The 26,475-nt window shown below is 48.7% G+C and overlaps 2 protein-coding genes across 9 annotated transcripts in view; one reads left to right on the forward strand and one right to left on the reverse strand.

The window, feature by feature from the left end:
• Window positions 1-23,550, reverse strand: part of YARS (tyrosyl-tRNA synthetase) — a 33,610-nt gene extending 10,060 nt beyond the window's left edge. The window contains exons 1-6 of one of the 3 annotated variants that reach the window (XM_029619154.1): window positions 23,385-23,550; window positions 22,519-22,600; window positions 22,111-22,257; window positions 12,277-12,452; window positions 9,968-10,097; window positions 9,557-9,637 (exon numbers count right to left, since the gene is read on the reverse strand). In XM_029619154.1, the coding sequence (XP_029475014.1) occupies window positions 9,557-9,637; window positions 9,968-10,097; window positions 12,277-12,452; window positions 22,111-22,257; window positions 22,519-22,575 (591 nt within the window). In that variant the 5' untranslated portion in view covers window positions 22,576-22,600; window positions 23,385-23,550. The other 2 variants (XM_029619155.1, XM_029619156.1) reach the window with 2 other exon arrangements.
• A 122-nt stretch (window positions 23,551-23,672) lies between these two features.
• S100PBP (S100P binding protein) overlaps window positions 23,673-26,475 on the forward strand; it is a 28,067-nt gene continuing 25,264 nt past the window's right edge. The window contains exon 1 of one of the 6 annotated variants that reach the window (XM_029619151.1): window positions 23,673-23,780. Coding sequence is in view for 2 of the 6 variants with exons in the window: in XM_029619148.1 (XP_029475008.1) it covers window positions 24,138-24,173 (36 nt within the window). In the remaining 4 variants the exon portion in view is untranslated. Of the gene's footprint in view, window positions 23,781-24,004; window positions 24,253-24,273; window positions 24,755-25,587; window positions 25,712-26,475 lie in introns of those variants that run through there. The other 5 variants (XM_029619148.1, XM_029619150.1, XM_029619149.1 and 2 more) reach the window with 5 other exon arrangements.

The following is a 26,475-nucleotide window of genomic DNA, read 5'->3' on the forward strand; positions in this document are numbered from 1 at the left end:
TCTACTCAGCCTCCCGACTAATACCATTAAACCCTTACAAATGCTCCAAAACGCATCAGCAAGAATTCTATCCAAGACCAAAAAAAGAGAACATATTACACCTGTACTGAAAAATCAACACTGGCTCCCAATTAAATAAAGAATCACCTACAAAGTGTTAACTATCATACACAAATCCATAAACAACCTCATCCCTCTGGACCTCAATATACCTTTTCAACTGCACATACCATCCAGACCGGTAAGAACAGCCTATAGAAACTCGCTCTTCGCTCCACCCATCAAATCCTCTCTAAACAAAAGAGCTTTCTCCACAGCAGGCCCCGCAGAATGGAACTCCATATCACCAGAACTAAGGCAAGAACAATGCCCGAACACTTTCAAAAAGAGACTAAAAACCTGGCTATTCGAGCAAGCATTAGATTAAAGCCAAACAACTACTCGTTTCCTCATTTTAACATCCAGACTTATGTCCTCTCTTATCCTAGTTCACTCCCCTGTTGTAATGTAATCGCATTCTTACATGCTTGTTATTGTTTTAATGTAAACCGAAATGATATGTAACTTTGCTACATGAATTGCGGTATATAAAAATGTTAAATAACTCTTCATTAATTACTGTGGCTAAAATGTGCTCAGTATTTCAATAATTTAATGAGTGAATGGTGATAGTGTATATATGAAGCTATAAGTACCACCCACTTACCAAGTAGTGTCAAACTCATAATCAAACACACCACCAGCCACCCTAGGTTTGTGTTCGCAGTGCCAACAACCAAAGTTAAAGATTATCATCCTCCGCCAAACAATACTCTCAGAAAGCTGCTATACATACAAATTCCTATATCCACATTGACCATACTTCAAACCATGTCCCAAAATTTGTTTCAGCTTAGTAGTGATGTGCATTAGTTCAGGACAAATTAGGAAATTTCAACAAAATTGCCTAATTTGTCCTGGTTCGGGGATCCCGAAACCTGAACAAATGTTTCCTGAAATTTCCGGAAAAATTAGTCAGGGAGTTAGGGTCCCCCTGAATTTCTAAGGCCTGAACTGCAGGGAAGGAAAATTGGTTCTTATCTGTTAATTTTCGTTCCTGTAGTACCACGGATCAGTCCAGGACAGCTGGGTTTTGTCTCCCCTCCAGCAGATGGAGACAGAAGACGACTTTGCGGACTCTGTCCTATACCCCTGAGGTGCCACCTAGTGTCTGCCAGTATTATACTGTACCCAAGCAGAAAAGATATAAACCATAACTGCAACCATAAAACCACTTCCCCCTGAAGAGCAGAGGAGATGAAAACACCGGAAACCTTCATGAATGAACAAAACATGCCCAAAACCTTTCCCTGAAAAGGGAGGCATTCAATAAAACTTGCAGAAAAATTGATCAGCTACCGGCCGAGCGGACTCTCCATTTTCTCCCGGGTGGGCATCTGGACTGATCTGTGGTACTACAGGAACAAAAATTAGCAGGTAAGAACCAATTTTCCTTTCCCTGTAGGTACCCGGATCAGTCCAGGACAGCTGGGATGTACCAGAGCTTTCCTAACCAGGGTGGGACAGAGAGAGTCCCGCTCAGAGTACACTGGCCCCAAAAGAACCGGGCTCTGGGGCCCGGACATCCATTCGATAATGTCTGGCAAAGGTATGACGTCCAACTGTCTTAACTCCCTAGACTCGGAAGTAGAAAGATCTAGGCCCGCCAAGGATGGGAGCGCCACCGTCTGATTCAAATGAAAAGAGGACACTACTTTCAGAAAAAAAGAGGGAACCATTCGTAAAGAAACTTCTTCGTTAGAAATCCTTAAGAAGGGCTCCTGACAAGATAAGGCCTGTAGCTCTGAAACGCGCCGATACGATAGCCACGAGGAAAACTACCTTCAACGTCAGATCTTTCAAGGTTGCCCGCATCAGCGGCTCGAAAGGCACATTACAAAATGGCACGGAGAACCAGGTTGAGCTTCCACGAAGGACAGGGGTTCCGAATTGGAGGACGAAGATGTTTAAATCCACACAGAAAAACCACATCTGGATGAGACGCTAAAGCGAGGCCCTGTACCTTTCCCCGAAAACTACTAAGGGCTGCCACCTGAACTCCTGGGGAATTGAAGACTAGACCTGCCTGCAGAAAGGCCAGAACATCCGGAAGAGTAGTCCTGGAAGGCTCCACCGCGAGGTTCAGGCACCAGTCCTCAAAAATACCCCAAACTGACGTAGGCTATGGAGGTAAAAGGTTTACGGGACTGCAAAAGCATAGTAATCACCTCCTCCAAGTAAATGAAAATTGGTTCTTACCTGCTAATTTTCGTTCCTGTAATACCACAGATCAGTCCAGAAAAGTGGGTTGTGCATCCCTACCAGCAGGTGGAGTCAAAGAGCAAAACTTTGGGCATTGCCATATATACACGAGTGCCACCTGCAGTCCCTCAGTACTGGACTGTACCCAAGCTCACTCTAGAAACGAACGGGCAGAGGGGGGCTGAAACCCAACCAAACTCATAACCAATTTGCCCCCCAAAATTAATAAATCGCAAACACCCATGAAACTGCTCCTTCAAACATGTCTGGAAAACAGAGCTCATGAACAAATAGGAAACAGCTTAAAAATGGCAGTCTTTTGGATTCTGAAGTAAGGGGTGGGCCTCTGGACTGATCTGTGGTATTGCAGGAATGAAAATTAGCAGGTAAGAACCAATTTTCATTTCCTGAACATACCCAGATCAGTCCAGAAAAGTGGGATGTACCCAAGCCACCCTACACTGGGCGGGAAGTCTAAAGACCTGCAGGACGAATGCTCAGAAGCATTAACATCCAAACAATAATGCGCAGTGAAAGGGAAGACCACACTACCACTCTGCAAATCTCCTGGGGCGACAGCAACTGACATTCAGTCCAGGAAGTAGACTGTGCCCTGGTGGAATGAGCATGCAGTCCAATCGGCACCTGACGCCCTCGGGCTATATAGGACGAACAGATAGCTTCTTTAATCCAGCGGGAAATGGTCACTTTCGAAGCCTTGTCCCCTCTCTTCAGTCCGACAAACAGAATGAAGAGATGATCTGAACGGTGGAAATCACTGGTAACCTCCAGATAGCGTAATAAAATGCGCCAAACATCCAAGAGATGAAGATCCCTCTCAGTAGCCGAATCCCGGGACCACTGAGGGAACCCAGGAAGTTCCACTGTCTGACTAACATGGAAGGAGGAGACCACCTTGGGGACGAATGATGGCACTGTACGTAATGATACCCTATCATCAGAAATTCGCAGAAATGGATCGCGACACGATAATGCTTGCAATTCCGAAATCAGTCGCGCCGAACAAATGGCCACTAAGAAAATGGCCTTCAAAGTCAGATCCTTAATAGAAGCTCGACAGAGAGGTTCAGAGGGTGCTCCACAAAGCACACGAAGCACCAAATTCAGATTCCAATCCGGACATACCGTGTGCGCCGGAGGACGCAAATGCTTGACCCCCCTTGAGGAACAGAGCAATATCCGGGTGAACCGCCAAAGAGCCCTGAAACTTGCCCCGCAGGGCCCCCAAGGCCGCCACCTGGACCCGGAGGGAATTGAAGGCCAATCCCTTAACCAGCCCAACACCACGGGAACATCTACGGTCAATGGATCGTAGGAGCGCTGGAGACACCACATCTCAAAAAGCTTCCAAACCCTCACGTATGCCATGGAAGTAGACTGACGTCGTGCTTGAAGCAAGGTGGAGATGACTTGCTCTGAATATCCCTTCAAACGTAAACGTCTCCTCTAAAAAGCCAAGCCGCGAAAGAGAAGCAATCCTCCCAATCCGAAAAATATGGGTTCGTCTCAGCAGCCACGGAAGGTGGGCGAGGTGCAGGGGTCCCTCCAGGGCTATGCAAACCAGATCTGCGAACCACGGGCGACGTGGCCACTCCGGAGCCACCAGCACTACCCTGCTGGGATGGAGCTCTATTCGACGGAGGAGACTACCGTTGAGAGGCCAGGGAGGGAAGGTGTACAGAAGAATTCCCATGGGCCATGGGCACACCAGCACGTCGAGACCGATCCCTGCGCTGGATGAAGAAGTGCTCCGTCTTTGCATTGGCCTGAGTCGCCAAGAGATCCAACTGTGGCATGCCCCACCTAACGCAAATGAGGTTCCAGGCTTCCGCCGACAACTCCCATTCCCCGGGGTCGAGTTGCTGCCTGCTGAGAAAGTCCGCTTGAACATTCTCCACTCCAGCGACATGTGAAGCGGCAATTCCTTGGAGATGATGCTCCGCCCAGGCGAACAAGAGGCGCGCCTCGAGCACCACTGCAGGTCTTCTTGTTCCCCCTTGACGGTTGATGTAAGCCTCTGTCATCGCATTGTCTGAGAACACCCGCACCATCTTGTGTTCGATCAAGGATAGGAATGCCCGAAGGGCCAGACGAACTGCCCTCATCTTGAGTCAATTGATGGACCAGGACCCTTCCGTTGGTGACCAAAGCCCCTGTGCAGCTCTACCTGCACAGACTGCTCCCCAACCGGAGAGACTGGTGTCGGTGGAAACTACTACCCACTCTGGGGGGTCCAGATCCACTCCCCGACCCAAGTTGTCGAGAGACAGCCACCATGAAAGTGAATCTGGAAGCAGCAGCATGGGCAAGCGGAACTACTGCAACACTGGACTTCACTGTGACAACAGTGCCTGCTGCAACGGTCGTAAGTGAGCAAACACCCACAGAACCAAATCCAAGGTGGAGGCCATGGATACCAGGACTTGCAAATGATGCCATACTGTGAGGTCCTCCCTCCGAAGGAAGTTGTGGATCTGGCCCCAGCCAGTAAGGCTGGTGTCTGTTGTAATGAGTACCCATTGTGGAACCTCGAGCACTATTCCTCGAAGCAAATGATCCAGGTCGAGCCACCAGGTCAGGCTGTCCTTGGTTTGGGGCGGTATTGGCAGAGGAGCCTGAAATTCTTGAGATACCGGCTTCCAACGGGAGAGTAATGCTCTTTGTAAGGGATGCATGTGGGCAAAGGCCCAAGGTTCAGAAGAATTCCCGTGGGCCATGGGCACACCAGCACGTCGAGACCGATCCCTGCGCCGGATGAAGAAGCGCTCCGTCTTTGCATTGGCCTGAGTCGCCAAGAGATCCAACTGTGGCACTCCCCACCTAACGCACAGAGAAGGGCTACCAAAATGATAAGGGGAATGGAACAACTCCCCTATGAGGAAAGACTAAAGAGGTTAGGACTTTTCAGCTTGGAGAAGAGACGACTGAGGGGGGATATGATAGAGGTGTTTAAAATCATGAGAGGTCTAGAACGGGAAGATGTGAATTGGTTATTTACTCTTTCGGATAATAGAAAGACTAGGGGGCACTCCATGAAGTTAGCATGGGGCACATTTAAAACTAAATCGGAGAAAGTTTTTTTTTACTCAACGCACAATTAAACTCTGGAATTTGTTGCCAGAGGATGTGGTTAGTGCAGTTAGTATAGCTGTGTTTAAAAAAGGATTGGATAAGTTCTTGGAGGAGAAGTCCATTACCTGCTATTAAGTTGACTTAGATAATAACCTCTGCTATTACTAGCAACGGTAACATGGAATAGACTTAGTTTTTGGGTACTTGCCAGGTTCTTATGGCCTGGATTGGCCACTGTTGGAAACAGGATGCTGGGCTTGATGGACCCTTGGTCTGACCCAGTATGGCATTTTCTTATGTTCTTATCTGCAGTGGAGGCCATGGAACCTAGCATCTGGAGATAGTCCCAGGCTGTGGGAAGTCAGAGGTCCAAAAAACGCTGAACCTGAGCAAGGAGCGATTGGGCCCGCTCCAGACAAAGAGAGCCTGTACCTACTTTGTTGTCGAAATGAGCTCCCAGAAAGTCGCAGGACCAGGATCCCTTCCTTCCTCAGGACCGCCGCCACCACTACCATCACCTTGGTAAAGGTGCGAGTAGTGGTTGCCAAGCCGAATGGCAGGGCCTGGAACTGCTGCCCTAAAATCTTGAAGTGAAGGAAGTGCCGATGCTCCTTCAGGATGGGGATATGAAGATAAGCCTCCTTCAAGTCCAAGGACGCTAGGAACTCTCCCCAGTGCTCCGCAGCAATCCCCGAGTGCAGAGTTTCCATCCTGAAGTGTGGTATCTTGAGCGTACTGTTGACCATCTTGAGATCCAGGATCGGCCGGAAGGAGCTTTCTTGCTTGGGGGCTATGAAGTAGATGGAATAATGGCAGAGTCCTTGGTCCAGTAGTGGCACTGGAAGAATTGCTCCCAGATCCAGGAGGCGGTCTAGCGTTTGACGTACTGCGCCCTGTTTTCTTAGTCCGCATGGAGAAGAGACAAACCTGTCTCTGTAGAATATCCAGGACGCCCTGGTCTGAGGTGGTTGTGACCCACTCCTCGTAGAAGAGCAACAGGCGTCCTCCTATCCAGGGAATCAAAGAGTGGGCCAGCAATGTTTCATTGTGAAGATGCAGTGGCAGTCCCTTGGGCGAGGATGTCCTGGGCTAATCTTCATCCCTGAAAGGAATGAGACCAGGACTGCGATCTAGACGAGGGCGGCCTATGAGGCACTGGCTGCACCTGGCGGAAGCACCATTGTTCTCTGAAACGGTTCCGTGCGGAGCTGTACGTTCTAGATCTCTGAGGACGATCTTCCGGTAACCTAAGTACCTTAAGTTACCCAAGCAACTTAATAAGTTGCTCCATCTCCTCTCCAAACAACTTACCCTTGAAGGGAAGGGAACAGAGTTGAGACTAGGAGGAGGAATCCACGGACCAGGTCCTGAACCAGAGGAGGCACAGAGCTGAGACTACGGAAACCATAGACCTGGCCAGCACCCGGAGATCATACAGCACGTCCACGCCATACGCCATGACAGCTTCTAGCCTTTCCACCTGTTGTGCCTCCTCTGGAGGCAGGTCTTGAGTCCCAAGTAGTTGTTGGACCCACCGGAGTCATGCACGCTGCATCCGGGAGCTACAAACAGCAGCCTGAACTCCCAAGGTGGATGCCTCAGACGCTCTCTTCAAATACACCTCAAGTTTGCGGTCCTGCAAATCCCTGAGGGCTGCTCCTCCAGTCACAGGCATAGGTGTCCTAGCCGTGATTGCTGATACAGACGCACCCACCTTCGGTACCTTAAGTAGTTCCAGGGATTCCTCAGGGAGTGGATACAGTTTGTCCATTACTCTGCCAACCCGCAGAGAGGCCTCCGGAGTCTCCCACCCCCCTGGACAGCAATTGGAGGAGCTTAGGATGAAAAGGAAAGTCTTCGAAGGTGGCTTGAGCCCTGGTAGGATGGGAAACGCTCTCTTCGGTGCAGTGCTGGTGGCAGGAGCCTCCTGGGGGGCCTCAATATCTAATCCAACCAGGCCATGTGAGATAAGTGGAACCAATCTCATAGCTCTGGAAAAGGCGTAGAACCTGAGGATCATCCCCTTAGACTTGCGCTGAGGGCGTCGGGTCAGGACCGGTTGGATGGGCAACCGGCTGAACCCTAGAGGATCCTGAAGGGGCCACTGGAATGGCAGGGCCAGAAATACTGGTGCTGGACCGGGCCGTGACGGTACCGATCCCCGAGGCTCCCCTGCCACGACCGGGAGTTCCCCCAGACTGACCACTTTAGGAGGAGCCAAAACTGCATCCTGGTGCTGGCTGAGCCTTGCCAAATAAACCCCATGCATCAGCAGAACAAATTCTGTGGAAAAAGGCTCCAGGGTAGGGGGGCCGGGGGGGGGGGGGGGGGCTGGAGGGTCCTCTGAGGGCGGCTCTACATCGGGGAGGTGTGCTGGAAAGAGAACTGGAGGAGAATGAGGTCTGACTGGGTCTGAATCCCTGGGAGGCAGTGCTGGAGCAGCAAGTAGTGGATCCAAGATGGCCGCTGTTCCCACGTTGGACGGGAATAGGGCCGACCTCTTCAGAGCCTGGTGCGCATTTGCGCATGAACCAGACCGCCCTCTAGGGCTCAAGGTGCCCTCTCCGCCGGGGAGGCACAGAGCACACAGGCCTTCCCGGGCTCCCCCCAGGCACTGCATCACGTCAGCCGTAGCATGGAGGCAAGTAAAGAAGGGCTTGGAACCCAGACCTCCGAAAACCTTTGATAGCAGGAATGAAATCAAAGTCCTGCGCTGCCTGACTAACTTTAACGACCCGTTCCATTTTTTGTTTTTTTTCCCAAGCCAGAGGGATGTTGCGTCTCTGAAGCTTAGGGGCTGCCCTGAGGAAACGACATCTCCGGGCAGTGGGTCGATATCGAGGGGGAGAGGTTGGACCACCAACTTCACACCCCTAAAGGCAGCAAATGACAACCCTGTAAAAGGAAAGTTAACAAACTTACCCCCAAAACGATACAGCAATAAATACAAAAGATGACAGGTCTGCCACTGAATGAAAGCTCTGCCTGCAGCAGGACAGCCCATAGAAAGTAGAGCAAAGCTACAATGAAAAGCCTCTGCCTTTCTTTTTTTCTTTTTTTTAAATAAGATCCATCCAAGTAAAAAGTGTTAACAAGAAAACAGGAGAAATAAATCAGCAAAGACTATTCTCACAGAAAGCAAATGGGAGAACCGAAGGTGCAGCCCGAATCTGCTGGAGTCAGAGAAATACAGAAGGTTTACAGAGAGCGCACCAGTCAGGAGGGACCGCCCTTTCAGTTTTTGCTCTGACTCCATCTGCTGGAAGGGGGAGATAACCCACGGTCTGGCCTGATCCTGGTACCTACAGGGAATACTGAGGATTAGTAGAGGGTGCACTACCTTATAAGGGAGCATCCTTCAACGTTCAATCTGACTCCATCTGCTGGAAGGGGGAGATAACCCACGGGCTGCACTGATCCTGGTACCTACAGGGAACTTCCTGCTAAGCTCTTCTGCTTCTTGTATGCTACTGTTTTGGTTTTTTTTTTTTAAACTAACAGCCTACAGGTGCAGCTCTATCATCCGCGGGAGTCAGAGAAATACCGAGGTCCTGCAGGTGGCACCCTCAGTTATGTCGCAGTGCCTCAAAATTTTGTTCTCTGACTCCATCTGCTGGAAGGGATGAATAACCCACTGGTCTGGATAAGTTCAGGAATGATTGATCCATAGTCACCTGGCAGTCTATTTAAATGTGACAGTTTGAGGGAGGAGTTGTCCACCATTTACAGGGAGATGTTGAGAACTGCTCTACCACGGTCATTGGAACAGTTAGACACAGACTGTGCTGCGACTGCTGAAGAAGGACTCTCTCCGAAACTTGGCCATGGTGGGATCAAAAAGCAGCTAAGCACTACTCAGTGGAAACAAATTTTGGGACAATCAAGTTTGAAGTATGGTCAATGCGGATATAGGAATTTGTATAGCAGCATTCTGACAGTATTGTTCCGTGGAGTATAATAGTCTTTCAGATAACATTAAACAAATTGGTTTATATATTAAAAAAACCAAACTATTTAATACGTTTGTTTGGTTGATGGCACTGCGAACAGAACACAGGGTGGCTAGGGGTGAGTTTATGATTCTAAATTTGCCCCAGCTATGAGCAGCAGACTAACCCTGAGCAAAGCAAAACCTTTTCTCACAGACAGACGCTAGCTTTACCTTTTCTGCAAAAGTGAATATTTTCCTCTGGTCAACTCCTCCAAACTGTGCGTCCACCTTCAGGAACTCTTCATCCAGGGCCTAAGCAAGGAAGAGGACGACTCAGCAAGACAAACAAACTCTTTCCGCTGCTTCTCATACAGACACAAAGGCACCGCTGCCTAAGGTGGCCACTCAAAACAGGTTCAGCAACTAGCCCCAGAGTAAGCCTGGGTGCCAGACTGGTAGGAGGCAAGCAGGGTCATCCTGCTGGATTAGGACAACACCGGAAGGTGGGCAGCCTGGGCCCATCTAGTGCTGGTACGCAGGGCGACCAGGCTGAACTTAGGTTCCAAGTCGGCCTGCCAGGTTTTTGCCAAACACTAGATCTCCCCAGCCTGAAAAAGTGCCCAAAGGTCTCCTTGCAGGTACCTGGAGTCCTGGGTACAAGAGACCACTCAGCAGCGGGTGCTCCACCTGCTTCACCACCTCCGCTCCGGCCTTTCTGGCATCATGCTGGGTGACCAGCGAGGAGAGTCTGTAAACGTCCAGTGTGTACTGCCTGGGAGACACGGAGTGGACAGCACGTCATTGCAGTGCCACTGCCTTTTCTAAAAGAGGACTTCTGCAGGAAGGGTGGGGGACCTGAGGAAGAAGCGAGGCTCCTGCAGAGAGAAATCCTTTAGGGGACGGGAGCCAGTGACAGCTCCTCTAAATATATCTCACACTTCAGAAGAGAAACAAGAAAGAAAGAATACAAACTCAGAATATCAAGACCACAAGTGATGAGTAACAAGACCATCTCCTCTCTGTAATTGATCTTTTGACAGTTTTTATTCCCTTTAACTATCTTCTAGATCCTCCTCGGCTCTAGGTTTATAATTCTCATATTAATAATTGGTCAGCTAGAGTCCTAGGACAGGTGGCCCTCAAAAGTCTAAGCCACCTTGAAAATTCAGCCTTCCTTGCATTTCGAGGGCCTTTTCCATTCAGTGCACTCCACACCTTTCAGCTTTTATGTATCCAAAAGAAAATTAAATTCCAGACCCTTGATCTGACCCAGTATGGCCTCTCTTATTGGATAAGTGCCACCCCCTGAGTCGGCTGAGGGGGGATATGATAGAGGTGTTTAAAATCATGAGAGGTCTAGAACGGGTAGATGTGAATCGGTTATTTACTCTTTCGGATAATAGAAAGACTAGGGGGCACTCCATGAAGTTAGCATGGGGCACATTTAAAACTAATCGGAGAAAGTTCTTTTTTACTCAACGCACAATTAAACTCTGGAATTTGTTGCCAGAGGATGTGGTTAGTGCAGTTAGTGTAGCTGTGTTTAAAAAAGGATTGGATAAGTTCTTGGAGGAGAAGTCCATTACCTGCTATTAAATTCACTTAGAGAATAGCCACTGCCATTAGCAATGGTTACATGGAATAGACTTAGTTTTTGGGTACTTGCCAGGTTCTTATGGCCTGGATTGGTCACTATTGGAAACAGGATGCTGGGCTTGATGGACCCTTGGTCTGACCCAGTATGGCATGTTCTTATGTTCTAATATTTTGGCAGCAAGTACAGCTGAGAGTCCTTTGGGGTAGGTCACCACCAACTTCCATTTCTCAGTGCTGGCCCCATTTTTCGGTTATTAGTTAGGGAGCATTGCATGGCAGCCGTCTTCGTCATGCCACAGATTTTCGATTGCACTGAAGTCAGGGCTCTGACTGGGTCATTCCAGGACATTTACCTTTCTTCCTTAGCCACTGCACTGTAGCTTCAGGTAGTCGTGCTGGCCCAGTTTCAGCAGCAGATTTCCCATTCATTGCCCCTTTTACTCTGACAAGTGCCCCAATTCCTGCTGCTGCCACCGTAGGGATGGTCTTCTCTAGGCAATGTGCTCTGTTGGGTTAGCACCAGACGTAATGCTTTGCATTCAGGCCAAGAAGTTCTATTTTAGTTTTGTCAGACCACAAAAGTATCCAAGTGGTCCTTTGTGGACTCCAATCGGATTCAAGGTGGGCACTTTTGAGTAATGGCTTCCTTCCTGCCACCCTGTCAAACAGGCCAGCTATGTAAAGCACGTGAGATGCACACTCGGACCTGTCTTGTAGCTCTTTCAAAGTTGCCATTGGCCACTTGATTGCCTCCCTGGTCAGTCTTCTTACTCCATCCTCTAGTTTGGAGGGATGGGCCTTCGTGGTGCATCCACTTCTTGACCAGGCTCTGAGGGTCTTTGCAATTCTTTTACATCCCGTCCCGGCGTTCTTTTGACAGCTGCTTGGTGCTCATGGTTGGGTCTTTGCTTTGAAAAGTACCACCAGCCGAGGGCCCACAGGAACTGCTGAATATGTCCCGTCATGTGAATCAGTGCAATTTTACACAGAATTGGTTACACCAGGGCTTTATGTAATTAGGATTGCTACAGAAGTAAATGGGATGTGGGCACTCGTCCAATCAATGAGGTAAGATGTGTGGATACAAAGAAAAAACGTTAGATTAATGCATTTCACTTCCAGACTATAAGTAGGTCCCTTTGTTTTCAGTTTTTATTTTTCCTGGGAATTTCAACATTGTAACAAAGAGGAGGAGAAAGATCAGTGGGGGACTTTGTTTTAACATTGAAATTCCAAAGAAAAAATAAAATAAGTGAAGACAAAAGTTGCTTTCTATAAGACAACTAAAGGTGAACATTTTGGAAGGAAGGGTGTGTAGACTTTCTATAGCAAACAGAGGTTCACATGCAACTCACCAGCTGAGCTGGAAGTCTGTACCCTTGATGAAGCTCAGCTTATTCAGGGGGACCCCAATACTCTCCAGCATGGCCTTAATCACATGCTCGTAGTAACACGTGCGCTGCTCCAGAAGCTCCCAGGGAGCTTTCATATTATCCAGGTAGGCATGAAGGTCAGCAAATAAGATGGTCACCTGCACGGCAGTGATAAAAAACAGAAATCTGAAAAAAAGCCAGTGGCAGGTATCAACAATCTCCCAGGGGAAGGGATGGGGAGAAAAGCAATATCCAAGAAGTGAAAGGAAAGCCAGAGTCTTAAGTAGGATGGGCAGTTCTGTAACGGGAAAGAATTTCACAGTAGCACTGATAAACTTAAATCGCCTCGTCTACAGAGCTGAATGCATTAACTTGCCAGGATCCTCAGATCTCACTTATAAATCAAGTCATCTTCACAGCTCAATGCCTTAACTTACCAGGCTAGGAAAATTGGTTCTTGCTTGCTAATTTTTGTTCCTGTAGTACCACAGATCAGTCCAGACGCCTGGGTTCTGCCTCCCTACCAGCAGATGGAGACAGAGAGAGTCTCACTGACACTGTACATAACCCAGTGTGCCACCTGCAGTCCCTCGGTATTGACCTGTACCCAAGCTAAGATGAAGGCACCACCAAATAAAATCTAAATGAAACCTCTCCCTCCCAACAAGTAGGAGGAAGAAGAGATTGCCCAAACTGGAAAACTTGTTCCCAACATGGCTTAAGAGACTAGCATTGAAGAGTTCCAACAATTCTGCAGTATATACACTCAACAGAAGGCGTGGAAGACTCTCCCCCTATTATTAGGGCGGGTCTCTGGACTGATCTGTGCTACCTGATAATTTTCATTCCTGTAATAACCAATTTTCTTTTCCCTGTATGTACCCAGATCAATCCAGACTCCTGGGATGTATCTAAGCTCCCTCAAACTGGGTGGGACCATGAAAGTCCTGCTCATAGAACACTCAAAGATCATGGAAGTCAAAGCTCTGACATCCAAGCGATAAATTCTGGTAAAAGTGAGCAGCAAACTCCAAACAGCTGCTCTGCCAATCTCCTACGGCTACACTTATTGGGACTCTGCCCAAGGGATGGCTAGAGAATGAGTCGCAAGAGTTCTCAAACTCTCAGGCACAGGGCGACCTTTAGAAATCTAAGTCAATCTGACAGTCTCTTTCAGCCACTGTGCAATCATGATTTTGGAGGCTTTGTCTCTTTTCTTTGGACCACTACAGAATATAAACAAGAAGATCCGACGTACAGAAAGCATTAGTAACTCTCAGAAAACGCAAAAATGCTCAAACATCCAAAAGCCTAGGAGAATTCCAAATCTGTCAAGGATGAAAGCTCCACTGCCTAAAAGAGAACACTGTAACCATTTTGAGCAGAAAGGACAGTGCCATATGCAAAGATATCCCCGAATCAGAGACCTGTAGAAAAAAAAACAAACAAGTGCTCAAGCTTTTAACGTTGTCCTCTGTAGGAGTTCAAATGAACTTGTAGCACCAGACTAAGATTCCATGACAGCCAAATCTTCCTCACGGAAACGCATGACATCCAGACGAGCCTAGAGAGGATATCCCTGCATCTTACTTCAGAGTCAGCCCAAGGCCACTGAGGAGACTCAAGAGTTGAAGGCCAGACCTTTGACCAAGATATGAGACAGTGGTCTGAACAAGCTGCTCTCCAATAATCACACATCAGGACTCAAACATGTGTAGCGAAGCAAATGGTTGCCTGGCCTGCAACAAAGTGGAAATAACTGCTACGGAATATTCTTTCCGTGCCAGTCTTTTCTTCTTAAAAGCCAAGCTGCAAGACAGAAGAGAACAGCCTAGTGTGAGCATATTGGGCCCTGATGGAGAACATCCAACAGGTGGCCGAATCTCAGATCCACTGATGAAGCCAAGCCAGAGCTACGAGAATTACATTGCCTGAATGCTTTACAATCTGGCCTAACACCTTGTCCAATAGAGGTCAAGGAGGGAGACAAAGGAGAATTCTTTGAGGTCATGGTATTTATTTTTTTTATATACTGTCAATCTGTAAAACAATCTGGAGCGTCGAACCTTCTGCACTGGGCTTTCTTTGGCTGCTGTAGCCACCTTGGAGTTTTGTCTGGTCATCATTAAGTCCATATGGGGATATCCTCATCTCTGCTAAATGAGACCCCTCTGAGGAGACAATCTGCCTGGGGATGTAAGATGCCTCCATTATCTTCAAGTGATACTCCGATCAGAGAACCAACCCCTGAGCCACCTTTAGCTCTGTACCGAGATCCAACCCCCGGGTCTCCCGCGCCACCAGACGCTGGGTTCCTTCCTGCCGGCCGATGCAGACCGCCATCATTGCATTAAGTGATAGGACTCTCCTTGCGCAACCGTGGCCGAAAGGCAAGTAATGCGCATTACACCACTCATCTGTAACTGACTGAGAGAAGAAATAGTCACTTTCTTGGACCAGTGGCCCCATGGTGACTGAAACGGACACGCTGCACCCTAGCTCAAAAGGCTGGCCTCTGTCTCATTACACACCACACCAGCTTGGTCCTTGCAGAAGGGAAGATAAAAGACCTCGAATCATGGATTCCAGTAGGTACCAATTCCAAAGTCGATACCACCAACCCAGGACTCACAAGAAGTTACAAAAAGCCCCTAAGTGTGTAATCTGACCCTGTCGAACAAAGCCCCCCCAGTATCTGAATGAAGATGAGACAGCTTTCTGCTAGATTCACCATCCAGCCTGAAAACTTCAAGTGCCTCAGCATGTTTTGACCAACTGTAGTCCAAGATCGCCCAACTTCGCTCGGCAGAGCCAATCATCCATACACAGATGGACCAGCACACTGATGTAGGGCCACTGCCCCAACCACCATCACCTTAGCAAAATTGCATGAAGTTGAACAGGAAGGCTGAAAAACAGACAATGATCCCTAAAAACAAAACTTCAGAAAGTGGCTAGTGCTTCGACCTGATGACTATATGCTAAAGCCTTTGTCCAAGCCAGAAAGGCCAACGTCCTCCTTTGGAAAAGAGGAAGTATGAGAGCCACACTTATCTTTCTCCAAACCATAAGTCAGACGAAAAACTCCTTTCCTTCTGCGGCACGATGAAAACTAATGGAACATCCACATGTTCAATGTTCCTCTCAGGGAAGTGTTCCATGAACATTGATCCACTTGGCGAGAGAAGTGCAAGTGAAATCACTTACCGGTAAGTGTCTCGAACCGGACGAGCAAGTTAAAAAAAAAACAAACCCTGGAGTCATCTTATCACCTTTAAGAACCTCTGGCCCTTGTTAATTTCAGAACATTCTTCACAAAGACAGCATGAAATGCCCTCCGATGGCAAGCGACTGGTAGACTGTCCTCATTACACTGTGAGGACCTGTTTCTGTACCTGGGTCGTCTCAGGGAGGTGCCTCCAAGATTCAGCACTGACTGCGGTTTGCCTGCGAGGACCCGAAGAACCTCTATTCTAAAGAAAAGGCCCTTTGATCTGGCAAGATACGCACCTTGGACTCTCCCAGGTCGTCCTTGTACAAGAGCTCCCAGTCGAGAAATGGACCATCTCCCCCAAGCAGCTGCACAGCCACAGCAGTCTCCTGGTCAACCTCACAGACATCCTGATCCCAAGAGGTGACCTGACCATCTGTGCCCTATACCAGAGACACTTTAACCCCTTTTTTTTTTTTTTTTTGTGCTGCCACTCCTGACGCAGCTTGCAACTCCCAACGCAGACATGCTTTTTGCAGAAAACTGCTGCAAGCTTCAGGGCCAAGACTTCAAACCTTCTCTCAGTGAAGCAGATGCCACTACCTGATTAACCTATGAAAAATGAAAGCCGTCGCTGGACCATGCCAGCCATCCCAGAATGAAACCACTCTAAGACAGTATCAGCTTATCGCAGGTCAGAGTCCTCCTGTGAACCTGGATGCCCCACTCCCAAAAAAAAAAAAAAAAGGGGGAAATCCATTCCCTTCCGCCAGAGGGACCTCTCCATGCCCCTGGCCGGACCTGTCACATCAGGCATCCGGGAATCCCAGGGTCAAATCCTGTTTAATCTGAAGTCTCACAGCACGCCAAATGCCCGCACACACTGTCCTTCAGCTCGCCCAGGACTCTTCACTGGGACGGAGACCTACAGAAATCTCCCGTTACTGTGCTTCGCCCCTTATGCTGTAAGCCTAAAGGAACACCAAGCAACCAGCCCGCAGCGGATCTGTCCCATATCAGCCCACGGCCCACTCCTCATCCATGAAGCCAAAATCTAAAACCCCCAGGAGACTTTCAGGCTATTTATCTATTTTTTAATTACAGGACTCTAGCAACTTTACGCCCTGCTGTGGGGATGTGGACCCTTCCCCTTGGCATGAGAAGCCCAGAGACCTGCTCCTGTGCGACTCCCAATGGCTGGGGAAAGGGTAGGAGTGGATCCCCCCCCACCATCTCTCTCTGCCAAAATGGCCATTTCTGTGCTCGTAGAAAATCAGCCTGCAGTCACCCCCGAGGCAGCCCAGCCAGACGGAGACTCAGAGGCTGTGCTCCAACTGCGCCAGAGCCAAGCGCACAACACATGAACTCCACCGCTCCTGCAGCGGCTCCTCGGCACAATTAGTCACTTGCCGCTGTGATCCGACTGCTCCCCCAGCTACGCCTGCCGCGCTGAAGCCACTGGCTCTTCAGTAGCATTAGCCATGAGCTTTGCCTCGCCGCTGCAATCTGAGCGATACCCCTGAACAGGAGCCCACTCCCCCCTCCGAAGACTCCTCACCACCTGACAAACAGCCAGCACACCATCCGGCCCACAAGCAAAGCAGACCGAGCCTCGCCCCATGTTACACGTGGCCAGGGCATCCTTACCCTAACAGCCACCCACCTCTCACGCACTGCTGCAGAGAAGAATCCCTCAGCTGCCCCAAGCGGGGAAGCAGAAGTTCCCTGGGTTAGGCTCCAAGCTGCCAAACTGCTTCACAGACCCTCAAGCCACCTCATGGAGGGAAGGGATCCGGACCACCAAGTTTACACCCCACAGATCTAAGGACCAAGCACACTAAAGGGACAGCAACCCCCAGCTCGTCTGCCTCAAACCAAGGACCTAACAACCCCCAGGAGGAAGGCTCTCGCGCTGAAGGTTTTGCACCATCTACCATCTGCTGGAGACACAAATACTGAGGGGCTGCAGGTGGCACACTGGGTTATGTACAGTGTCAGTGAGACTCTCTCTGTCTCCATCTGCTGGTGGGGAGGCAGAACCCAGGAGTCTGGACTGTTCTATTTTTTTTTTTTTTTAATTTATTTGATTTTATATACCGGCAACCGTTTGCACATCGTGCCGGTTTACAGATAACTTACAACCAAAAGATATATAGGCGAAAGCCTTTTCAAGGAACAGTGTGTAACATAAACGTAAAAAAACAAAGCGAATAAAGTGAATAACTATATAGCTTAGGGAGGGGGGGTGGGGGTGGTCGAGACAGAGGAGGGGGTAAGGGGGGGTGATTACAGGTACATAAGGAAAAAAAATATGTACATGGGGTTAGGGGGCGATAGATATGTACAGGTTGTGTGAGTACGTAGTAATTAGTACTTGAGGTGAGGGGAAGTGTGCGATTGTGCTAGGGGTGTGATTGGTACGTACAGGGAAGTGCTGGCGGGTCCACTGAAAGGCCTGTTCAATAGATCCCTGGAAACGGGAGTGGTGCCGAGAGATTGGAGATGAACTGTGGTGGTCCTGCTTCACAAGAGTGGGAGCAGAGAGGAGGCTGGAAACTACAGGCCGGTTACCCTCACCTCAGTGATGGGAAAAGTAATGGAGACCCTGCTGAAGGAAAGGACACTGAACTAGCTACATTCAGGAGGATTGCTGGACCCGAGGCAGCACGGATTCACTAGGGGACGGTCCTGATAGACAAATTTGATTCTGCAACTAAAGAATTGGATAGAGGAAGAGCACTCAATGTGATCTACCTGGATTTTAGTAAAGCCTTTGATATATTCCTGCCTACGAGATTAGTGAATAAAATGAGAAGCTTGGGGGTGGGTGCCAAGGTGGTAACGTGGATTGCAAACTCGTTGACTGACAGGGAGGTTGCTCCAGTTCACCACTTAAAATTACAATTCCAACATTTATTTGTTTAATCTATTACCCAACTTCCTAAAAACAGATTTACAAATTAAAACCGAGGCACCCTTAACTTTCGATTGACCTGTTTCAAGTCAAGAATGGGACGAAAAGTTTCTTTTTCGGCATAATGAAATAGATGGAGTAACTCCCGCGCCTGAGTTCTCCGGCAGGAACTGGGACTATGGCGCCGAGATCATGCAAGTGCTGCAGCGTCGTGTACCGCTTGCCTCTTTTGGCGGTACGCGCATGGGGAAATCATGAAGCGATCTTGGCGCAGCCGTGTTCGATTATGCTTAGGATCCATTGATCTGACGTTAGCGTGGTCCACTCCTCCAGGAACAAGGACAGCCTGCCCCCAATCTTTGGATCAGAGGAGTGAACCGGCCGCCCTTCATTGTGAGGGCTTGGGACCCCCATGAGGTTGAGGGGCTCCATCTCTGGAGGACCGCTGGCCTCGAAAGGACTGGGGCCAGGAGTTTTGATGGCTTTGTCCCTGACGGAATGATAAGCCCGTGGAGAAGGAGGAGCCAAAACGTTGATTTCCCCGAAATCTTGCTCTCTGAGGGAAAGATCCCCTGGTCCTAGGCCTGTCCTCCGGCAGCTTGTGGACCTTGTTCTCTGAGCGACTTGATCATATCATCCAATTGCTGCCCAAACAACAATCTGCCTTTGAAGGGCAGGAAACCCAAATGCGACTTGGAGGATACATCCGCCGACCAATTCCGCAACCATAGGAGGCAACGCGCAGAAACCACCGACACCATCGCTCTTCCTGATGTCCGCAAAAGATCATCCGGGGCATCCGCAGTGTAAGCCACCGCAGACTCCAGCCTCCCTACCTGTAGTGACTGGGCCTCTTAAGCTCCACAGATGCTTGGAAATCCTGGATCCAGCGGAGACTGGCCCGCTGTGCGAAGCTGCTGCAGATGGCAGCCCGGACCCCAAGAGCCGAAACCTCAGATTTTCTTCAGATGTACCTCCAACTTACGGTCCTGCAAATCCTTCAAGGCTGTGGCTCCTGTCACCGGAAGTAGACTTCTTCGTCACCGCTGAGACTGCAGCATCCACCATAGGCACCCTGAGAAGATCCAGCTTGTCCTCTGGGAGCGGATACAACTTATCCATGGCTCTGCTCACCTTTAAGCCCAGATCGGAGGCCCAGCACCACCGGATCCATCGTAGCCCCCAGTCTGGAATCCTCCTGAGGGGCCTCAATCCCCAGTTCCTGTAGGATGACCGGAATAAGGGGACTCAGCTCGACCTTTCCAAGCAAGCGCACCACCTTGGGATCATCCCCCTCCACCGGAGAGGAGCCCACGAGCTTGGATGGAGGAGCCTGGGTATCAGAGTCCATATCCTGATCAGGAAGTGGTCGCGGAGAATCCTCCTGAGCCGAAGAGTCCGAGGATGCGCTGTCCCTCTGACATAGCATGGACCAAAGCGGGCGTTTCTCCTTGGGTGCGCCACCCAATTTCGGTGGCTGAATCCGATTCTGGGCCTCAAAGGAACCTCCTCCTGGCCCTGCTGCTGCAGGAGCCCTGCTGCTGCAGGAGCCCTGCGAGCTACCTTGTGCCCCTGTGCCTTATCAGCCCTGTGCACCTTAAAAGCTTTGTGCATCAAAAGCACAAAATCGGAGGTGAACGACGAAGAAGACCCTTCAGAATCCTCCCCCTCGTCGTCCACTTGCCCATCGCCAGCCAAACCGCCCCCCCCAGGAGTACTAGGCCGCGGCAACAACGGGGGGAGGCAGGAGCCCATCCCCCTCAGCTGCTGTCCTGCTGCCTCATGGTCCTTAAAATGGCCTCTGTTCCCGCGCTGAGCTGGAACGGGTCCGGGGCCTGACAAACTCAGGACGCCGACCCCCCGCCTCGATCGTGAAGGTCCCCCGTCGATTTTGCAGGCCCAGCGACCCCCGAAGAGCCCTCTCCCCCTGAGAGACACTCCATACAAACGCCGGTCCGGGAGAGCCGCACACGCGTGTGCTGCCGCAAGCGGCACAGGCCACACCACGTGGCATAAGCAGGGACCTAAATTTAGCCAGGCCAGAGAGAGGAGCAGGAGAAACCAAAGGCCGAGGCGATCGGAGCTGTCTACGGTCTGAAATCAACACCTGCAGTGAGCAAGCTAGGCCAGCAGAGCAGGAGAATTTAAAGCCGCAGGAACCCAATTTTTTTTTTTTTTTTTTTTTTTTTAAATCTTACAGGGGCTGAGGGTGAGAGCCCGAGACCCCCGGGATCACCTTCAGTGGGCAGATACAAGGTCCTCAACACTCTGCTCCTAAGCCTCAAATACCAAGGGGGAACAGTCCCACCAGGACCCAACAACCCCCTGGGAGGCTAAGAAAACGGAACTAGCCTAAGATCAAAAACCTGACCCCTCGCTAGTCAGCCGTACACACGGACTACCCCAAAAACATACAAAAGACCCTTAAATCCTAACCAAATACCAGACTCCAGGGAAGCACCTCTTCCACCTGCTGGAGACAGAAGAATACTGACAGACTCTAGGGGGCACCTCAGGGTACAAGACAGAGTCCACAGAATTTGGTCTGTCTCCGCTTGTGGAGGGGAGGTAAAACCCAGGAGTCTGGGCTGAGCCGGGTATGTACAGGGAACTTTTTTTTTTTTTATAGAAACTTTATAGTACCAAAGCTAGATAGAAAGAAGAGCCCCACTCAGGAGATACTTTCCTGAGCGAATCAGCAGCAGCTAGGAGGGGACCTCAGGGCACCAAAAGGGAGCCAGTCCCTTGGCTATCAGGGGCCCCGGGACTCATGGCCTAACACAGGCAGGGGTATCCAACCCCCTCCGTTCACCCAGCTCAACCCAAGAGAAGGCCCGAAGATGGAACCTGCCACCTCAGGGAGCCCTTTCCAGCCTCCAACACCAAAACCAGTCGGGACTGCAGGTTTGCACCTCTACCATTTACTGGAGACAGAAATACTGAGGGACTGCAGGTAGCACTCTTGGTAATGTAGCAACGCCTCAAGGTTTTGTTCTCTGCCTCCATCCACTGGCAGGAATGTATAAATATTGTCTGGACCAGTTTTTCCTGCATGCTCCCTGGCTTAAATCACAAAATAGCTGGATATCTGTATAAAGCAGACATTTCAGCACCAGTTTAAAGAGGTGAGCTGGGGAGTATTTTTAAGGCATGTGTTGTCTTGTTTTATTTTTTTAAACTGTGAATGTTTTTATGTAACCCACCCAGAGCTGCAGATGGAGTGAGATTTCAATTTATCATATAAACAGTAAATAGTAGAAGGGACAAAAACCATACAAGTCCATGGCTCAGCAAGGACAAAGGAGCAATGCAGAAAGGGGTTTTCTCCCTGAACTGGTACCTCCCTTCCTTAGTAAAGCCAAATGAACTCTATGCTCCAATGTCCATGACCCTTAAGGTGCATAAACTCAGATGAAGTGCATATTCCAAAGATTTGTGTGATAAAAATCAGCATTCACCTGCAGAAATATTCTCCTTTTCTCCAAACAATTTTGTGTTGACTAAAAGTGGGCATTGCTGGAGGTGTGGCAAGGATGGGATAACATAATATTGAGCACTATCTGAATAAAATGTGTGCGCACACTTTGCAAGTCTAAAGTTAATTGGATAACAAAGGGAAACTTACTCAGAAAATCCAGATAACTTTATCAATAGAGATAGAGAGAGACACATACTGTCTTCTGTGACCCACCTCACAGCCTGCCTTCAGGAAGTCTGCTATCTTCACCATGGGTACAAAGTATGCCACATGAGGTTTGCCAGTGGTGGCAGTACCCCAGTAAATCTTCAGCTCCCGCTGCTGCACGATCTCTTGCAGTTTCTGCTCCCCAAGCACCTCCTGTGTGAGTGGAAAAAGGTGATTTAAATGCTGGGCTAACAAAGAGCCCCTGAGAAAGAAAGCCTATACCCTGAGCCAGGTGGCTTACAGCCTGAGCTGGGACAACAGGTCCCGAGACAGACATTGGAGTTTGGATGAGCAGGGTCACAAAGAGGAAAGCAACAGCTGAAAATTCTGCAAGGCTCACTTTTTTTTTTTTTAATTTTCCCGATGGTCTTGCTCATGAGAGAGCCCAGCATTGAGGCTGCTCCACTACCTTACCTGCAAGTTACGGGTAATAAGAGAGTATTTTTCCGCAGGGCTCAGTGTCTCTCCCATATTTGCGGCTCAACAGCAAAGGTGTCTGCAAAAAAATAGGAAAAAAAAAAAAGGGAAAGGAGTAATCAAGCAAATGCTTCTGGCAAAATTCCCCGGGAAGGCCTCTAACCACAAGCCATATGTATATCTAACCAGAGGCCATATGTATATCTACACAGGGGCCATATGTATATCTACACAGGGGCCATATGTATATCTAACCAGGAGCCATATGTATATCTACACAGGAGCCATATGTATATCTAACCAGGGGCCATATGTATATCTAACCAGGAGCCATATGTATATCTAACCAGGAGCCATATGTATATCTACACAGGGGCCATATGTATATCTAACCAGGGGCCATATGTATATCTACACAGGAGCCATATGTATATCTAACCACGAGCCATATGTATATCTAACCAGGGGCCATATGTATATCTAACCACGAGCCATATGTATATCTAACCACGAGCCATATGTATATCTACACAGGGGCCATATGTATATCTAACCACGAGCCATATGTATATCTACACAGGGGCCATATGTATATCTAACCACGAGCCATATGTATATCTAACCAGGGAACAGGCAACATTCATCAAGGTCTTAAGGCGTCCTCTTCTGTTGTCTAGAGGGAACCCCCACCTATGACATCATAATGTTTTAATTGCGGCCCCGACCTAAACACTTATTCCCAGAACTATCGCTTACAACCCTCCCCAATGCCAGCATTGCCACTATTCTTTACCCTCCACCACCGCAGGATAGGAGAAGCTCGCTCACTCTCCTGACTCGATTCCCCCACCCCCCAATCTTACCGTCGCCGGTCCTGTTTCTCTTATGACACGCGCAGCTTTCGCTTTTCATGTGCCGATTAATTCGTCAATTGGCTATTTGGCCTGAGGCCCATTCAAAGGCCTGATGACACACGGCCAGGGGCAGCAATACATTAGCAGAGCGCATCGATCGGCTTAGTTTAAGTTCCCAGAGGATTGGTTGAGACGCTTTGCTCCTGCCATAGTTGATTGGTTAGGGTTCGCGGTTCCTGTCGCCGGGGATTGGTTAAATCTTCATACCACGCCCATCTGCCCTTAGCGGTGGAGGATTGGCTGACGTTCTTGCGAGGGGAGGAGCGTGACTTTCCCGCCGAACCGGTGTAGACGGTTGCGAGCGCGGCCGTGAGAGGCCCAGGGCTTTGCTTTCCTACACAGACGGTGCGAACAGACGCCCCAGTCACCCCGCTCCCCCGGCACCTCCGCGCGCAGTTGGGGCCCCTGTAGCCTTCCCTCCTAGGGACCGGAATATTTCCCGGGTCCCCCTTACTCAAGCCCAATAGCAGGAGGAAAGGCTGGGCTGGGGGCGGGGCTCTGAGTCGGGGGATGGGAGGGGGCGGGGCTCTTGGTTTCGGGGATAAGAGGGGAGGGGCTACGGTGTCTTGCTCGGCTCCGCCTCTGCTCTGACGGGAAGGGGCCCGGGACTCTTTCCGGGTTAATGCTGGTGGTTTGTTTCCACTTTTAGGACACCTGTGCCTCATTCCTCATCGCTTGGCCTGTGAGCTGCCTTTCCAGCCAATGCCCAAGGCGGCCTGTAGCATTGCGAGTGGTCAGGTACTTGCATGTGGCCCCGGAGCTTTGCTCTCTCACTGCTTTAGGCTCCTCGAGAGCTCCTAAAAGGGCTTTGCCGAAGGTAGGCCTTGACCGTGTGTACCTGACCTCCCTTAGGTAGCTTCACTCCTGGCTGAGAGCAGTGGCCAGCACTAACTGCATTGCCCCCCCAGGGTGCTGGCGTTCTCATTGCTTATTTATTTGGTTTATGGCTAACATTTACTGCCTTTGGCCCTGTCCTTGCAATGGAAAAACTACACAAGTTGTGAGCAGCATTTGTGCTTGCTGTGTTAGTCTGCTTGGATATGCAGCAGAAAAGGTTCAAAGGAGCCGGTTTTAGGCAAGGCCTTTTATTGGACTAACTTACTACATGTCTGACTAGTGTCAGAAAGGTCAGTGCAGAGACTGTGCACGTACACTGGGTTTCAGCTTTTATCAGGTCCAGGCCCCTTGAAACTAAAGCTTTACTGTTTGTCAAATTGTTCACACACAGCCTTATGCCCACTTGTGTGCTATTTAAGCTCAGAGTGTTGTTTTCTCACTTACCTGCTGAAAGGTATACAGTTCTTGACATTTAATCTTGGGTGAGTTGTTAGTCCAATAAAAAAAAGTTTGTCCTTTTTATTTCTACATGACAAACTTTGTTCTGTTGTTGTAATTAAGGGTCAAGGAACAAGTTGTAGGCAATATTAACATTATTGGACTAATTTATGTGTGTTGACCTTAATTCCTAATGTTTATTTTTATGTATGTTCCTTTAATATTCTGCCTTTTCCAAATTAGTCTCAAAGTGGATTACAATCAAAAGTAAAGGTACAATTCTTAATGCAGTAGTGCAAAATCAATAAACTAATAGAGAACACAAAGGGAAGAAAAGAGAAGATTAGAAGTATGGAGATCACTTTAGGGTAGTAGAGAAGGGATGAATAGGGGAGTTTGCGTAAGAAACTTGAGTGATGGGCGAAAGTAACGGACTAGATCTTCTGTGGACTAGCACTGTAGCCACAAAGCTTTGTTCTGTTGTAAGGTTGGAAATATAATGCACTGATTTACTAATAAATGTAGCTACTGAATCCTTTTTGTAAGAAAACTACAAATATGGGGTGGACCCAATCTTAAGTGAACATACAGAGCAGGTTTACAAAGCAGCATATAATGTAATAACAATAAAATACATAAAACTAAGGCAAAAAATGCAAGTTACCAGAATATTTCAAAAACTGACTGCCAAAAACCAATTGCCAAGCATCAGAATTGCTTCCCCCCTCCCCTCGCATTGTCATCCCAGCACAAACTCAAACATACCAAGCCTTGACCCTCTTTTAAAGATGAAAGAATTGGTTTCCTGTCTCATGTCAGTAGGTAAACTCTTCCACAATAGTGATTGTATTTCTCAGAGAGTACTCCCAAAAGAGCTACCATAGGGGTGTACCAAATAAGGATGTTCTTTACCTCTTCAATAGCTGGAAAGTGAAGGTCAAAAGTTTAAATTTTGCTCCAGTACCTTTATTTCCATTTGGTTAAGAAGTGTGTTTTTAAAGGTGAGCTTTGGTAGGGTTTTTTTTTTTCTTTTTTTGGATAGGGCAGTAAGGCTGGAGATAACCATGGAAATGGGCTCTGTCCTGGAAAGCTCAGGCTTTGATAAATAGGTTAGTCTAGAAAGTGCCACCCGACTCCTGTCAGTTTTGAGATAACTGCAGTTTCTGGGTTACAGCTCCTTATTTAGCTTAGCATATTCATCTGAAGATGATGTCCATGAACTTTTAACTCTACATGGGTCTGTCTTTAAATGACATCTGAAAGAAGGAGCAGTGTGAGCTAGAGAGTGCATGTATGGTATCTTACCATAATTCTTATGTTGGGCCAATAAAAGGTATCAAAGCCCACTGACTCGTTTTCATAGACTTGCCCGAAAGTGCAGTAACACCCATCTGGTAGTTTAAAACTATGATATGTGCCTGAACAGAAAACAAACATGTAGAACGGTATCCACCCCAGAATCCTCTGCTCTCTTAGCCTATGTGACCTCAAAGTGACTTGCAGAACTCAGCTGGACAGGCATAGTCAAGCTGGCTCCAAGATGATGCTTATTCAGAGAACCATGATGAAATGAGCCAGCCACAGTGCTGAGATCTGTCCTAGGAAGAAGTTGACCTTTGTCTTAGGCTCTGTCATCTCTTTTTGAATTATACTGGTCATGCAGCATTAATATAAATTAAATTGCAATTAACATATCTTTTTCAGGGCATTAGACAAGCAATTTTGGAAATCTCAGATCCTGTTTCTTGTTCATTAAAGTGAAAAT

The sequence above is a fragment of the Rhinatrema bivittatum genome, chromosome 11, assembly GCF_901001135.1.
Source record: "Rhinatrema bivittatum chromosome 11, aRhiBiv1.1, whole genome shotgun sequence".
NCBI classification, from domain to species: Eukaryota; Metazoa; Chordata; class Amphibia; order Gymnophiona; family Rhinatrematidae; genus Rhinatrema; species Rhinatrema bivittatum.